Source organism: Hypanus sabinus, chromosome 7 (assembly GCF_030144855.1).
Source record: "Hypanus sabinus isolate sHypSab1 chromosome 7, sHypSab1.hap1, whole genome shotgun sequence".
NCBI classification, from domain to species: domain Eukaryota; kingdom Metazoa; phylum Chordata; class Chondrichthyes; order Myliobatiformes; family Dasyatidae; genus Hypanus; species Hypanus sabinus.
The window spans coordinates 28809752-28825905 of record NC_082712.1 but is presented as its reverse complement, the minus strand read 5'-3'; the positions used below and the strand labels follow the sequence as shown (position 1 = coordinate 28825905).

Sequence of the window (16154 nt, the reverse complement as noted above, 5' to 3'; positions counted from 1 at the left end):
GGAAAACATTCCCGCCTGGTTCCAGTACCCAAGAAGACATGCCCCACCATGCCCAGTGACTACAGACCAGTGGCACTGACCTCACTTTATGTTATGAAATCATTAGAAAAACTGGTCCTGACACACTTTCAGACCACCCCAAATCCAGTACTGGGTTGCTTAGCAACCAGATATCAGAGTCGAGGATGCCATGATCTTCCTGCTTCAATGGGCTTACACCCATCTAGATGAGCCAGGCAGCACTGTGAGAATCATGTTCTTGGATTTCTCCAGTGCTTTTAACACCATACAACCTGCTTTGCTAGGGAGTAAACTCACTGATACCGTGGTTAGTAGCACAGGGGCTTCTCAGGAGACTGTCTTGTCCTCTTCTTGTTCGCTGTCTACACCTCGGACTTCAGATACAACTGGGAGTCCTGCCACCTGTGAAGTTTTTGGATGATTCAGCAGTTGTGGGCTGTACCAGCTGGGGTCACAAAGCTGAGCACAGAAAACTGGTGGCCAATTTTGTTGAATGGTGTGGGCTGGATCACCAGCAGCTCTACATCACTGGAAAGTGAAAACATCCTTCATTCTCACTTCCAAGGGATCAGATGTGGAAGTCACCTGGGACTACAAATACCTGGGAACTCACCTGGACAAAAAAATGGAGTGGACTAAAAATACCGTGGCTCTGTACAAGAAGGGACAGAGCCGTCTGTACTTCCTGAGGAGGCTCTGGTCATTCAACTTCTGCAGTACTGTGTTGCAGATGTTCTACGACTCAGTGGTGGCCGGCATTCTGTTCTACACTGTGGTCTGCTGGGGCAGCAGGGTGAAAGCAGCTGATGCCAAGAAGATCGATAAGCTTGCCAGGAAGGCTGGTTCTGGTCTGGGAGTGGAACTTGGATTCCCTGGTGATTGTATCTGAGAGGAGGATGCTGCCGAAACTACAGAACATTATGGACAATCCCTCTCACCCTCTCCATGACACACTGGACAAACAGAGAAGGGCCTTTAGTAACAGACTGAACCCCACAGGAGATCCTTTCTCCCTGTGCCTATAAGACTCTACAACTCCTTCTCCTTAAGTACATGGTTTCATTGCACATCTGTATTTTGCACTACTACTTTTTAATGCACATTTTCTTGTACCACAATGCTTACATTTTAGAGTATAAATTTCTGACTGAGCAACCTTGCAACAGTAACTTCCTTCAGGATAAATATAGTTTTATCTTCTTGTATCTTACCTTGTGGGAGTGTTTTTAATTGGAGTAGGGCCAATTACGACGGCATGAGGCAGGAACTAAGAGTTAATTGGGAACACCTTTTCTCTGGCAAGACCACACCTGACATGTGGAGGTTGTTTAAAGCTCAATTGCACAGAGTACAGAAAGGGTATGTTCATGTTGGAGGGAAGAAGGGGATGGAAAGATAAGAGAACCTTGGATGTCCAGAGGTGATGAATTTAGTCGGGAAGAAAAGGGAAAAGTATGTAAGGCTTCAGGGGTTGGGAGCAAACGAAGCACACGAGGAGTATAAAGAAGCCAGGGAAGAACTAAAGTAGGGAATTAGGGAAGTCCGGAGGGGCCATGAAAAGTCTTTGGCAAGTAGGATTAAGGTGAATCCCAAGGCTTTCTATACATATATATAAAAAAACAAGAGGATAACTAGAGACGGGGTGGGACCACTCAATGATAAAGGGGGGAGCATTTGGTTGAAAGTGGAGAATGTGAGTGAGGTATTTAATGAGTACTTTGCTTCAGTATTTACCAAGAAAAAGTATATGGAGGACCAGGAGATCAGTGTTGTTTGTGTAAATAGGTTAAGACATTAAGAGGTCAAGGAAGAGGAAGTGCTGAGCCTCCTAATGAGTATTAAGGTAGATAAGTGCCCAGGTCCTGATAGGGTTTAACCCCAGGTTACTGAAGAAGGCAAGAGATGAGATTACTGGGCCCTTGATCAGTATTTTCATGTCCTCTTTAGCCACAGGCAAGGTCCTGGACAACTGACGAGTGGCTAATGTACTTCAATTTAAGAAGGGAACACGGAAATTAACCTGGGAACTATAGACAGGTAAGTCTCACATCTGTAGTAGCAAAATTGCTGGAGAAAATTGTTAGGGATAGGATATATGAGCATTTGGAAATCCATGGTCTTATTAGGGAGAGCTAGCATGGCCTTGTACATGGCTGGTTATGTCTTACCAACTTGATTTCAGTTTTTGACAAGGTGATGAGAGAGATTGATGAGGTTAGGGCAGTGGGCATAGTCTATATGGATTTTAGTAAGGTGTTTGCAAAGTCCCTCATGGGAGGCTAATGTAGAAGATTAAGATGCACGGGATCTGCAGTGAATTAGCTGTTTGGATTCAGAACTGGCTTGCACATAGAAACAGGCTAGGCCTAACCAGAGTTTTCTAAAGTTGCTACATCACCTTTTGACTTTTGAACTCAGAGTCTCAACTAATAAAAGCAAGCATTCCATTATTCTTCTTAATTACCTTATCAACCTGTGTAGCCACTTTCACGAAGCTATGAACTTGGATCCCAAGATATCTCTTCCTAGCAACACTGTAAAGGACCTTGCCTGTAACAGTGTACTGTCTCCTTGCATTTCCCTACCAAATTGCAACACTTCACATTTATCTGGGTTAAACTCCATCTGCCATTTCTCTGCCCATACGTGCAATTGATCTATATCACACTGTATTCTTTGCCAGTCTTCTACACTATCCACAACTCCACCAATCTTGGTATCATCTGCAAACTTACTAAAGCACCCATATTTTTATCCAGGTTTTTATATACATCACAAACATCAGAGGTCCCAGCAGAGATTCCTGCAGAACACCACTAATTACAGAGCTTGAACAAGTCCCTTCAACCACTACCCTCTGTTTCTACGTGTATATGGAATACTGCATATAGTTCTGGTCACCCCACTATGGGAAGGACGTTGAGGCTTTGGAAATGGTGCAGGAAAGGTCTGATATGATGCTGGCTGGTTTAGAGGGCATGTGCTATCATGTGCAGCTGGATAAACTTGGGTTGTTTTTCTGGAGTGCTGGTGGCTGAGGAGAGATCTGATAGAAGTGTACAAGATTCTGAGAGGCATAGATAGACTGGACAGAGAGTATTTGCCACATCCAATGCCAGAGGATTGTGAGGGTCAAGAGAGATCATGGATGCCTAGAATGTGCTTCCTAGTATGTAGAAAAATAGCCCTTAACTCAGCAGTGGAGTTATGAGGGCAACGTCATGACGGTGTCTCTGTAGCAATTCTTGCTTTTACAAGGCTGAGTTGTTAGCTCGACGCGCAACCCAGCACTGATGGAAAGCGTGCTGGATTCGAACTCGGGAGCCTGATGCCACTGCACCACCAGCAGGTGCTTCCTATTATGTAGTAGAGACAAATACATTAGAGGCTTTTAAGCGAGGTTTGGATAGGCACATGGATGTAAGTAAGATGGAGGGATTAGTGTTTGTATGTTTTTACTTTGCTTTTTAGCTGGTTCGACACAACACTGTGGGCTGAAGGACCTGCTCCTGTGTTGTACTGCTCTGTGTTCTATAAAGGGATTCCAGGGAGATCGGGAAAATTGTGTATTTTGCCCAGGAAAAAGTAATGACCTAGAACCAATCTACTTGTAAAAGGGGGTGGAGGTAAAAAAATCACATCATTTCTGTACGGTACCTAGAAGAGCCATGAACGGCAAGTCAAAAGACCAAGAGCAGGGATTTGAGAATATCAGCAGGGACCCAAAAGGCTTTTTGGTCATCTCCTGTGCCATAAATTTCTTCGATCCTCTGGTCATTGGTGTTAAGCACATGATAGAATAAGAAAGGCTAATAGTACTTGCACCCTTACCTTCAGTTCCACTGGCTGTGATATGTAGACAGTACAGATGATGTCTATAAATTGTGCAAGCAATTAACTTGTCGTAATTAAAAACTAATGGAGGGCATTAGTCAGGCATGGTGTGTTTGAGAGAGGGAATTGCTTTGTTTCGCCCTGCCTGAGCGGCAACATTATGTTTTTATTTCAAATTTCAGCCCCTTCAGAGGTTACAGTAGATACACAGAAGAACAGGACCCCAAATTATCATATTAAGATTCAATACCTGTCCTAATGCTGATACAAGAGTGAATTGTGAATTTCCATTGTGAATTGCCAGTGGATACCTGCAGGCAGTTGTTTAAACTCAGACAATAACAACTACAAAAGCATGAATAAATCAAGATGTAAACAACGTTGCTTTCACCCAGTATCATATAATTGGAACTGCATGACTACTCAGTGGCTAAAGCACTTGCATTAAAAATACACAAAGGGGGCAGTACTACACACAACCAGAGACTTGAGGAATACTACACAAAGTTCACTAACTGCGTGCTACTAACGTCTGCAGAAACTCATCAATGTGGTCCATTGTCACTAATAGTACCTGCTTATAGACTATAGTTGTCGATCTACAGGTAGACTTCAAATTGTGAGGTGATAGGGTCCTGAAGAAGGGTCTCAGCCCAAAATTTCAACTGTTTATTCACTCCCATGGATACTACTGAGTTCCTCCAGCATTTTGCACACATGCTGCTTTGGATTTCCAGCATCTGCAGAATTTCTTGTGTTTGTGAAGTGATAAGGGTTTCCATTTTAATTTGGCTCGGGTGAATTGGTTATTATTATTCTTTGTAAAATCTACTACTTGTTATCGAAAAAATACTTAGGTCAATGCTGTATCTTTCAATGGCATTCCTAATATCAGGACGAGGGTCTTTGTTATGGAACTACTTCTGTTAGTTGCAAACCAGACTTGGCCGACTATGACTGAGCAAAAATCTCTTATAACTCTTATAACTGTGGTAACTGTACATGTACCCATCACTTCCTCAGGCAGCTTGTTTCACATACCCACCATCCTCTGCGTGTTCCGTTTATATATTTCCCTTCTCAAAATAAATTTATACCCTTAGTTTTACCCCTCATAATTTTGTATACCTCTATAAGGTCACTTCTCAGGCTCCCATGTCCTGCAGACACAATATCCCAGTTTATTCAGTCTCTCCCTACTGTTCTCTTAAAGATGCAATGATTTCTGGCTCATTGCACAGAGGAAAGGTATTCCATGTGCCAATGACCTACTATGGAAAGAACTGTTCTGAACTTCTCTTCTCCCTCATTTCACATTGAAAACCCATTACAGCTGAACTGCTCAATGCCAACTCCCCTACCAGTTTTGCTTCACAATCTTACCTGGGGCACATTTAGTCCCAGATATTCCCGATCTTCAGTAGTAGTGTCATCAGGAGGCCCTGAAGAAATGATGTGACTGACACTTCCCTCTGCTTTTCTAAGTTTTCTGCTGCTGACCACCACAGAAAGAGCAGTAGAATGGAAGAAGTCTCCAAGGTAATCCAGCCACCTCACTGAAATGTCAGACATTTGCTTACTTGAAATCTTTACCTTTCTACTGTTAATCAAACCTTCAAACTTATTGTCACCATAAACGTCAAAACCATGTTCATTGTGGTCAACACTAAGTCTTTATCAAAAGACTAGAATGGATGATCGACCAGCTTTGGGAAAGGTTGTCAACAAGAACTCAAACAAGTTCTTCCTCAGAAGTCAGGCTTAGATTTGGGAACCAAGGAGGCTAAGGGGCTAATGATACTTGGATTGAACCTTCAGTTGCAACCTCCACAGCACTCCAGTCACTATTCATCTAAATACCATAGTTTGCAGATTTAATTGACTTGCTACTGTCCAGGTGATCCCCATTCTAGCCCCATGTATTGAGTTTATAAGAACACAGACATCTGTAATATAGGATATACATCTCTCCCTTCAGATACACAGGACTGCTGGGAATCCTACCGTTGGAGATTCTGTTTTCTCTCTATGTAACACATACTTAACTGAAAACAGATTTTCACCCACCTTTCAATTTTGCACTTGTACTATGTATCTTCTAATACCATTAGAAAACTTCCAATGTATTACAAATTACAGAACATTTAAAACAAATTCAAGTGCTCAACATTATATTCCTTACTTTGATCCAGTAGCTTTTCAGAAAGCTTCCTTGATTTTAGAAAACCTTACGACATAGGAGTAGAGGCCCTTTATCAAACTGTGCTTGCTCTAGTAAGGTCAAGCTAGGTCACATTGATTACGCAGAATTAACTGCACAGACTGTTGGGGCCAAATGGTCTCAGCTACATTCGTGTCCCCCTCCTGCAAACAGCCCATCTGACCACATAATCATATTCTTCTTTTCCTTTCTTCCTTGTGTAGCTTGTAAGTGCAGTTATGCAACATACCTTATTAATGTGCTGTATTAGGTTCCCTGATTAGTCCCACTTTCAAGGTCAGGTTTCTCCTTATTAACTTACTGGATGCTTTCCTGACCATCTCCAAAGTTCAGGGCTTCCGATACCAGGAAACTTACTCTAATCAGCAAATCTTTTGCATGAACTTAAAAGAAAACATCTGTTTGATCATCCAGCATCCTTCTCACTTCTAGAGAAATAAACTTCAGCTTGTACAGTCTTCTCTAATTAATTGATGCATTTCAAAATTCTTGCTTGCTTTCCCCTGGAACTTCATGGCCTGTTAGCAGTATTATTTTATACCATCAGTGCATTGTTTTCTGCATCTGAAATTCATTGAACCAAAGGCAATAAAGTGAACTTTGGATTCCCTTACTTCAAGAGATGGATTTCTCTGCATGTCTCCCCAATTATTGTTTCTAAGAGTTCATTTTAACTGTTGCTAGTCAAACTGGACTATAGTTGTTCAGTTAATTATATCCGATTTCATCTGTTCTTCCTTCTAGTAATAAAATTGTATGATTGTCCAGCCACAATACACAAGTTGCATATTCAATAGTTTATTATACGAAGTGGGGCTGCTTGTGCCTGTTAGTGTCCTGTGGACTTTATTTATGTAGGCAGTGGAGTTTTTTATATTTGTAACCCAGCTGAGATCTGCACTTTCAGGAAAGCTGAGAGTATTGGAGGGGAAAAAAATTTGCAATTAATTTTGGCATTGCAGAATAAATTCAATTTCTACACGTGTGCTGACTTCAACATGGCAAGTTAAGGGATTGAGAACACAGATAAGCTATACTTCATTAGGTGACTGTGATGGACCAGCAACTTGAACAAATAAAATGCACGCTCTAACAGACTGCCAGTGTGACCTTTATATCATTGAACAATGTATTGAACTAGCTGGGATAAAAGCAGATAAAATCATATCATGTGGTACAAGTGGTCAGCATGGATTCTCATTAAGAATTTAGGCAAGTTCTCTATAGTTTGTGTTGCTCCTTTTACTCTGAACAAAGAGAAATATTGATCTGCAAGTTATTTTCAAACCAACATTTTCAGAAAGTGGTATGTAGTAGTTTCAGGCAGCTATTGATCCTCCTTGCATCAGCCTTCATTACCAGCTAGATTGACCTAATTTATTTAACAAAGCTTAAAGCAATCTCAGATGACAAGAAAATGGCATGTGATTGATGTGCTCTCGCTTCCTGACTGAATTAAGTAAGGCAATTGAAAATTTGAGGGCTGCATTTGGCTTCAGATTAGGGGTAGGCATCTCACATTCAGCTTCCCCAGGGTAATGCTCTTTAAACTGGGCAATTGTTGGAGCTGGAGCAGACTACCTATGTTTAAAGGGACTGGTGAGAATGGAACATTGAAATTTTATATATGTGGAGGGTGAATATTGGTGAAAAAGCAATACTGGAAAAGACTCTTCTCCTGTATTGACAATACCTGAACGACAGTTTGCAAGATGGTGTTAAGGTTGGGGCTTGAGGCTAATATGTACAGTACTGCTTTGCTGATTTGGAGTGGATGTGTTCGAGATTTCAATGGGTTATGCAAGGACAGTAACTATGAAGTACCTGTGTCCTTTGTTTGCCAGTATGGGATTCGACCTCATGAGAACTTGGGTTTGGAGAGGAGTCCCGCGATCAGGCAGCCACCTGAACGGAGAACCTGGAGAAATGTCTCAGTGTCTGAAAGGACTGTGAAATGAAGGTCCCGAGGTTTGGAAGTGGATGAGTCAAAGGCACAATGTCGACATTATTCAAGTGACACCGGCAGTTCCAAGAGCAAAACAATAAAAATGCTGGAAATCTGAAGGAAGAACAGATAATACTGTTGACATTCAGCAGGTCAGACACGTTCTCAGGGGAGAAAATGATTTAATGACCTGTCGTTGTTCCCACCTGGTAACGTGTTCTCAGTTCACCAATACCTATTTCAGCATGCATTTACCCAGGAGCTCCAGGTCTAAGTACACCCTGAATCTAAAATAACGATGTTCTGCTCCTATGATTCTGGTGCTAGCTTGAAAGCTTGTTGAATCCATTATGTATGTTTTAGGAACTGACTGTAAAACTGATTAATAAAACGAGAATAAAGTTGAGTAGCTTCTTATCAGACTGATCTGAGAAGACACGGAAATGATTTTTTATTACCGCACCAGGGTGATGCAGAGTCACTCTGGCAGTTCTCAAGGGTTTGTTATCTGTGAAACAAATACTCCGCAGAAATTCACAGCTAGGGTTGTGAATACACAGACTGCAGAATAATACACTGAACAAGCTGGAGAATTTCAATCAACTCAGACTGGTCAGTTTTTTTTGGGAGAACTGCAAACACAATTGCGGGAATGTAAAGCGAATGTCTCCAAACATAGCCGTCAAGATTACCGATGAGAAAGGAAATCAAATGCGGGCTTCCTTTCAATGTCAGTGCCTGACGGCATGAAAACAAACTGAGAAGTGATCTTCTGAAAGCTCCATGTGCTGGCATTTCACAGTGCATTAATACACAAAATGGGGAAGTAAATTCACACAACTGACAAAACATCATCCTCTAATTAAAGTACAAACACTTTCACCGCAAACGAGCATTGTCACGGCAAGTAGAGTTGGCTTGGGTTGCAAAAAGCTTTTCAAGTTGGGAGGAAATATCGTGGGATTGAACGCAGTGAGGTAACTCGATTGCGAATGATGACGGACGCGAGGCTGCAGGGACCAGCCCGTCAAACTTGATTCCTATTTGTATTTTCTTGTTCTGGAACGTCATAGTCGGCATGAAATCAGGTCCTTCAGCACATTGAGTCTGTGCTGATCATCAACCACCCATTTACACTAATCTGACAACAGTCCCCTTTACTCTCCCACATTCCTATTAATTGCATCCTGTGAAGTCAAACCAGTGTAGAACTTAAAGCAATGACAGACAGGGCATGAGGGGGTTTATCATGGAACAGAGGGACCTGGGACTACAGGTGCATAGTTGGAAGTGGTGTCACAGGTAGTCCAGGTGGTGAAAAGGGCATTTAGCAAGCTAGCCTTCTTCAGTTGTGGCACAGAACTGGGTCATTAAGTCACAGCTGCATCAGTCAGTACTGGGGCGGGACTTGTACAGGTATGGTCACTCTATTACAGGAAAGATGTGGTTAACTGGAAAAAGCTCAGAAAAGTGCCGTGACGAGAGGGCCGGAGTCATTCGGGGCAGTTGGCCAGGCTAGATGTTTATTCCTTAGAACAGAGGAGAATGAGGGTGACCCAACAGAAATGCTCAGAACTATGAGAGGCAAAGATAAAGTGGACAGCAACAGTCTTTTCCCCAGGGTGGTGCAGTCCAAAACTAGGGGGTATAGATTTAGGGTTAAAGGAGAAACATTGGATGTTCTCCCCGTGAATGCGTGCGTTCCATCTGGGAACTCCAGTTTCCTCCCACAGTTCGAAGATGTACCGGCTGGTAGGTTAATTACTGACTGTAATTTGTCCTACGATTAGGCTAGGATTAAATCTGGGAGTTGATCTGTGGCACAGCCTGAAGGGCCGCAGAGGCCTATTCCACACTGCATCTCAATGAGCAGATACATTTTAAAGGGAGCCGACAGGCAACTTTTTTCCACGCAGAAGATGGTGAGTATATGAAAGGTACTGCAGGAAGAACAGTTGAGATGGGTAATAGACTATCGTTTAAGAAGAACTTGGATAGGTACATGGAGTCGTGGGGCATAAAGCAGGAAGTTGGGACTTGTCGTGCAGGCACTCTGATTGACATAGACCCAACGGGGTGAAGACCTGCATCTGTGCAATATTGCTCCATAACCCCAAAACTGCCCTGCAGATTCTACCAGTACACTACAGGCAATTTACTGGGATCAATTAATCTACCAACATGCACTCTTTGGGATGAGGGATCACCTGTGAGTGTTAGGTATGTGCAGCCTACATACAGATGGTAATGGGTGTCAGAGTTAAACTGTGTCTGCACCTTTCTCACCTGCACCAGAAAACTTCCCCAGGTGTGCTAGATCTTTAAAAAAAATTTCAGCGGGGAGAGGTGGATGCGAGCAGAACGACAGGGACCAAATAGCGTATGCTTGTTACAGAGCTGAGCAGAGAACCTCATGTGGGTCTCCAGGATACCACAGGGACAGGAGACTATCGTATTAAGAGATGAATGAGCCACTGGCAATACATTCAATGGAGCAGAGAAGGTTAATTGAATATTTTTAATAGATATTTTTTTAATTATGTTACAGTTTGACTGAGTGAATTGGGAAAGAACTTTTCCACTGGTTGGGAAAAGTCATGGTTGAGGGACAGCTTTAATGTCCTTAGAGGGAAAAATGGACAAATGCTGGAGGAGGGGAGTACAGGCCTTTGGGATGGATTAGACTGGAGGAGTACTGGCAACAACGTGAAGAACAAAATTGGATTCTTCTGTATCTTATGTTTCTGCAGCACTCCCTTCAGGCTCCGGAAACAGCAGCACAAGTTATATTGGAGCTAAAACAAGAGGGTGAAAGGAATGGAAATCAAGCAAATAAAAATAGAAAATGATAGTAAGTTAATTAATATTTTGCAATACTTTTCAGATGTACAGACTGTTGACATCAATGACCTCAGAACAAGTTTCAGAACTTTATTGAGGAAATTCCTGGGAAACAACTGGAGACAGGAACAAATATGTGAAATAGTTTATTCAGGCTGCAATAAAATGCCATTGTGGAATTGATGGGGAAAGTTCAAGGCAGATGGAATCACAGTAATATGCATTAATCTATTATAAGCCATACCTGAGTGTGTGAGGGAGGCAGTCCCTTTCTGCCATACACACCAATCAATGCATCCTTGGGAAGAGATATGTTGAACTTCAGGAACTGGGGCTGGTCAATAAAGAGCTGGGCTCTCCAGAAGACCCCAGGGGGCACCTCCTGTATAGTTCGCCGGCCCAGGTCCACCTCACCTGAATCGATGGTATTGTTTTCTTGATGAGGGAATCCAAATTTTCCTTGAAAGAAAGAAAATAATTTCAGAATGGAAGACACAGGGCCTCTGCAGATTGATATCCTTATCATTCTTCAGGTTGAATGTCTGAAGGTGACCATTTTCCTCCAGGCTCCTACTCTTTTGTTAAAGACGTCTACTGACATAGGCAGTGCACTTATAGATAAGAAAACACAATGCAATAATGTACTAGGTTACCAATGTCAAAGGAGAATGTCAAATCCCATTGTATAATCAAACGTACTTTTGATGGATTGTGGATTAGCATTGGAAAAAATTGCTATAAAACCATTGGATCCAGACTACTAATGTAACTCATAGAAGTTGTCATAGATCAGGTTTGGATGTGAATCATTGAAGTTTAAATTCAAGTTTATTATCATTCAACCATATGTATGTATGCCACCAAATGAAGCAAAATTCCTCTGGACCAAGGTGTTAATAAATAATGAGTATTTATAAAACAAATCAAAAATTGAACTGTATATGCTACTGGTGCTTCATGCATGATGAGACCTAGGTGGTGGCAGGGAGTTAGTAGTCTGATGACCTGGGGGAAGAAGCTGTTTTCTATCCTAATAGTCCTTGCCCTAATGCTGTGGTATCTCCTGCATGATGTTAGGGAGTCAGAGATTGTTGGACGGATGGGAGGGATCACTGACAATCCCAAGGACTCTATGTATGCAGTACTCTTAATAAATATCTCTTAATAGGTGGAAGAGAGACCCTAATGATCCCCTCAGCAGTCCTGGCAATCCTTTGTAGGGTTTTGTGGTCAGACCAGATGCCTTTGCACACAATCTTGTTAACCCTTAAAGTTATCCAGTAAGTCACTCTGTTGAACAGACGGTTGCTTCAAAGGGTGGTCCAACATCAACATTTGTGTGGTAGCCCATAGGCAATAAATGGCAACACAGGAACAAATAAAATCCACACATCAACACTTTGACTGTTTTTCTACAGAGTCATAATTTCTGATTTTTCTGGGTTTCTAATTTCACTTATGCTGTTGATGAATGTAATGCTTAACATTCCGGATCTATAACATCTGAAACAGGAAAGACAGACATCTTTTCCTCAGCTTGTCACTGAAATACAGCCTACTTGTATTGAATTGCACCCCTTTCTCTGAATGCCAAGCTTAAATGATGATTGAGCGGAGAGCCAGACACTTGTTCCCAGGGCAGAAATGGTAATACATGGGAGCATAATTTTCAGGTGATTGGAGGAAAGTATATTGTAGATGTCAGTGGTAGTGAGTGCATGGAACGCCCTGCCAAGTGTGGTGGTAGACGAAAATACATTAGAGGCATTATAGAAACTCTTAGACAGGCATATTGTTTTTGTTTTTCGTTCCTTTCCACGCCTTGTGGCTCATGGGGATGCAACCTTGCCGTTTCTTTAGCAAATGTCCCTTTCTCATGAGGCTGAGTTGCTCGCTCGATGCTCAACCCAGTGTGGATGGAAAGTGTGCGAGGAACCAGCTGGATTTGAACGCAGGACCATTCGCCTCGAAGTCTGGTCCTGACGTCACGACACCACCGGCTGGCAAGATAGGCACATGGATGTTAGAAAAAATGGAGGGCAATATAAGAGGCAAGGGTTGGATGTATGTTAGAGTAAGCTGAGAGGTCAGCATGCTGTCATGGACTGAAGCACCTGTACTGCACTGTTCCAAACAGAATGGGGTTCAACAAAGATCCCCAGGTTATCCGAAATGCTACCATTCCTTCAGAGACTTGGTGAACACTTAAAACTGTTGGGGTCTGTTTCTGCGTCACCTCATCCTCACACTTAAAGGCTGAGAAACAGAATATTCATTCATCATAACTATTCTATCCTGTCTTTTGTTTTGCAGACAAGCATTCTGCACTCTTCCCAGAAGGATGGGAACTAAATAGGAACCATAAGTAAATAGCCATGTCTCACAGATGATGGGAAAGGCTTCTGCACCGCGCTGGAGTTTGTCCTTCACTTTAAATACGCTGATAAACTGAAGCACTTATTCATGCACAGCTGCTTTACAAAATGACAATATGGTATCTGTTGTAAAGTTGCTTTGGGTTGCTGGCTCAGATCTTTGTTCCATTCTATTATAATGGGGACAGACCCAGTTTGCAATGTTTCAGAGAAGACTCACTGTGCTCATCATCAGTTAACCATCTGGGGAGCAGAGTAACACAAAAAATGGAATTTTAGGGCAAACATGCCAGAAGGCTTGTTTAGCTTAAAAACCAATTGACTGAAACTTTTGTCTGAGCTGCTGCGAATTAAGTATGTACATTTAACCAGATTTCACTGGCACGACTCTAAAACAAGCAAACATGTAATGATCGTATAATCTGATATCTTTGTGAAAATGAGTGCGAAGTAAATTGCAATGATCCCTTTTCCAGACACTGTTGCTATTATATAAATGCGGGAAGAAGTCTTGTTTAAAGTCACTGGATTTACTTTCTTAGGTTAGCATGAGGGAGCTTGGTAGCCAGGCAGACATGCATCCTGGGAACACAGTGTGTGGTGTTGATAATGTACACAATCAGTTCCCATTCATGCATGTATTCACCACCTCTGACTCAACAATTGTAAATTATATCCTATGGAGTGGGGTAAATGAGCAACATGTGGGCATCTCGACGATGTGAAATGTAATCTTACATCCGTGTCCAACAAAGGAAGTCAGTTGTTCAGAAATACGAAAATCTCACGGTGAAACACAAAAGATTGAAATCCAAAGCAGCACACACAAAATGCCGGCAGAACTCAGCAGGGCAGGCAGCATCTTCTGACATGAATAAACATTTCATGTCTTGAGCTGAGACTTCCTCAAGATTGGAAAGGAAGGGGGAAGAAGCTAGAATAAGAAGTGAGGGGGAGTGGAAGAAGGACAAGCTGGAAGGTGATAGGTGAAGCCAGGTGGATGGGGGAGGGGTGAAGTAAGAAGCTGGGTGGTCTTTAGTGGAACAGGTAAAGGACTGGAGAAGAAGGAATCTGATAGGAGAGGAGAGTGGACCATGGGAGGAAGGGAAGGAGGAGGGGCACCAGGAGGATTGTGGTAGGCAGGTGAGAAGATGTAAGAGGCCAGAGAGGAAAATAGAAGAGGGAAGGGGAAGGAAAAATGATATTACCAGAAGGAGAAATTGATATTTATGTCATCAGGCTGGAGGCTACCCAGACAGAATATGAGGTGCTGATCACCCTGTTCGTTGCACAAGAGGAAGCCATAGACCGACACGTCGGGATAGCAACGGGAATACGAATTAAAATGGTTGGCTAATGTGAAACTTGGCGGATGGAGGAAAGGTGCTTGATGAGATCCGCTTCATGCTGGGTCTTGCCAATGTATAGGAGGCCACATCAGGAGCATTGGACACAACACACGGACCCAACAGATGTGCAGTTGAAGTATTGCCTCCAACCCGATGGCATGAACATTGATTTCTTGAACTTCCAGCAATGCGCCCCCCTTCACCAGTCCCCCATTCCCATCTCTCACCTTTATCTTCTTACTTGCCCATCACCTCCCTCTGGTGCTCCTCCCCTTTCTCTTTCTTCCATGGCCTTCTGTCTTCTCCTATTATATTTCCATTTCTCCTATTATATTGCCACTACTGCAATAACGAGCAAGTTAATGCAGTAGTAGAAGCCAGCTTTTTTCAGCTTCATACTATTGCTAAAATCAAATCGTTTCTCTCTTTCAAAGATCTCGAGAGAGTCATCCACGCCCTTTTATCCTCCCACTTGGACTATTCCAACTCCCTGTATACTGGGATTAGTCAGTCGTCCCTGCCCTGCCTGCAACTGGTCCAGAACGCTGCAGCCAGGCTCCTGACAGATGCCAGGAAGAGGGACCATATTACTTCTATCCTGGCCTCTCTCCACTGGCTCCCAGTACCATTCTCCTGTTTGTTTATAAAGCCCTAAATGGACTGCCCCGTCCTGAATCGCAGACCTTCTAACCCAGGCATGGGCAAACTACGGCCCGCGGGCCATATGCGGCCCGTTAAACTTTTTAATCCGGCCCGCAGAACTTGATGAAATTATATTAATAAACCTTGTTAACGTTTTCCCCCCGCAATTCTGGCGCTTTCCCAATAGATGACGCTCTCTATATACATTTGTGGCGACCCATTTCCTGGCACATCCGAACCGGCTCACAATTAGCCAGCGTTCCGGCTACGGGAGATAGCCTGCGGGGATTTGCGAGCACAGAGCTTTGGAGCCTCTGCGCAGGGGGGCAGGTTGAGGGAGGCTTAAAAGTGAGGCTGGGGATTTTGAATAAAGTTTTTTTCTTCGACTGCAGTTACCGACTCCGTGTCGTAATTTTAGCGCTGCATGTAGCACACCGCTACACATTGACCTTTGTTGAGGTGCAGCGTATTACTCCACATTTGCGCTTTACTCTTTGTTCGGCTCGACCTATTTGTGTGAACAGGCGTTCAGCGTCATGAACATCAACAAAGCCAGCCACAGATCCAAGTTAACTGACCAACACCTCAGATCCATCCTGAGAATCGCCACAACAAAACTAAATCCAGACTTTGATGCACTGGCTAAAAAGGGAGACCAACAACACTGTTCCCACTGAAATTAAAAATAAGTTTCTTTGTTGTGTTATGTAAAAAATGCATTTGAAAATATTTTTTTCAATAAGCCTTACATGTTACATGTCATTTCTGTTAAGTGATAGACATGAGTAGTGCGCAGGTGCACGTACGTTCTCAAAATAAAAAATGCGCTCCAGATCAAATAACGCGCTCCGCATACTGGCTGGTCGTTGTTGAGTTTTGGCACAGGGGACAATTGAATAAGAAGGAGCAGGACAAGTAGACCTGCA

General features: G+C 42.8%; 1 protein-coding gene across 5 annotated transcripts in view; it reads right to left on the bottom strand.

Moving 5' to 3' along the window:
• Window positions 1-16154, bottom strand: part of tenm3 (teneurin transmembrane protein 3) — a 1636378-nt gene that overhangs the window by 175105 nt on the left and 1445119 nt on the right. For all 5 annotated transcript variants that reach the window (XM_059974311.1, XM_059974313.1, XM_059974312.1 and 2 more), the window contains one exon: window positions 11107-11321. In XM_059974311.1, the coding sequence (XP_059830294.1) occupies window positions 11107-11321 (215 nt within the window). The remainder of the gene's footprint in view (window positions 1-11106; window positions 11322-16154) is intronic.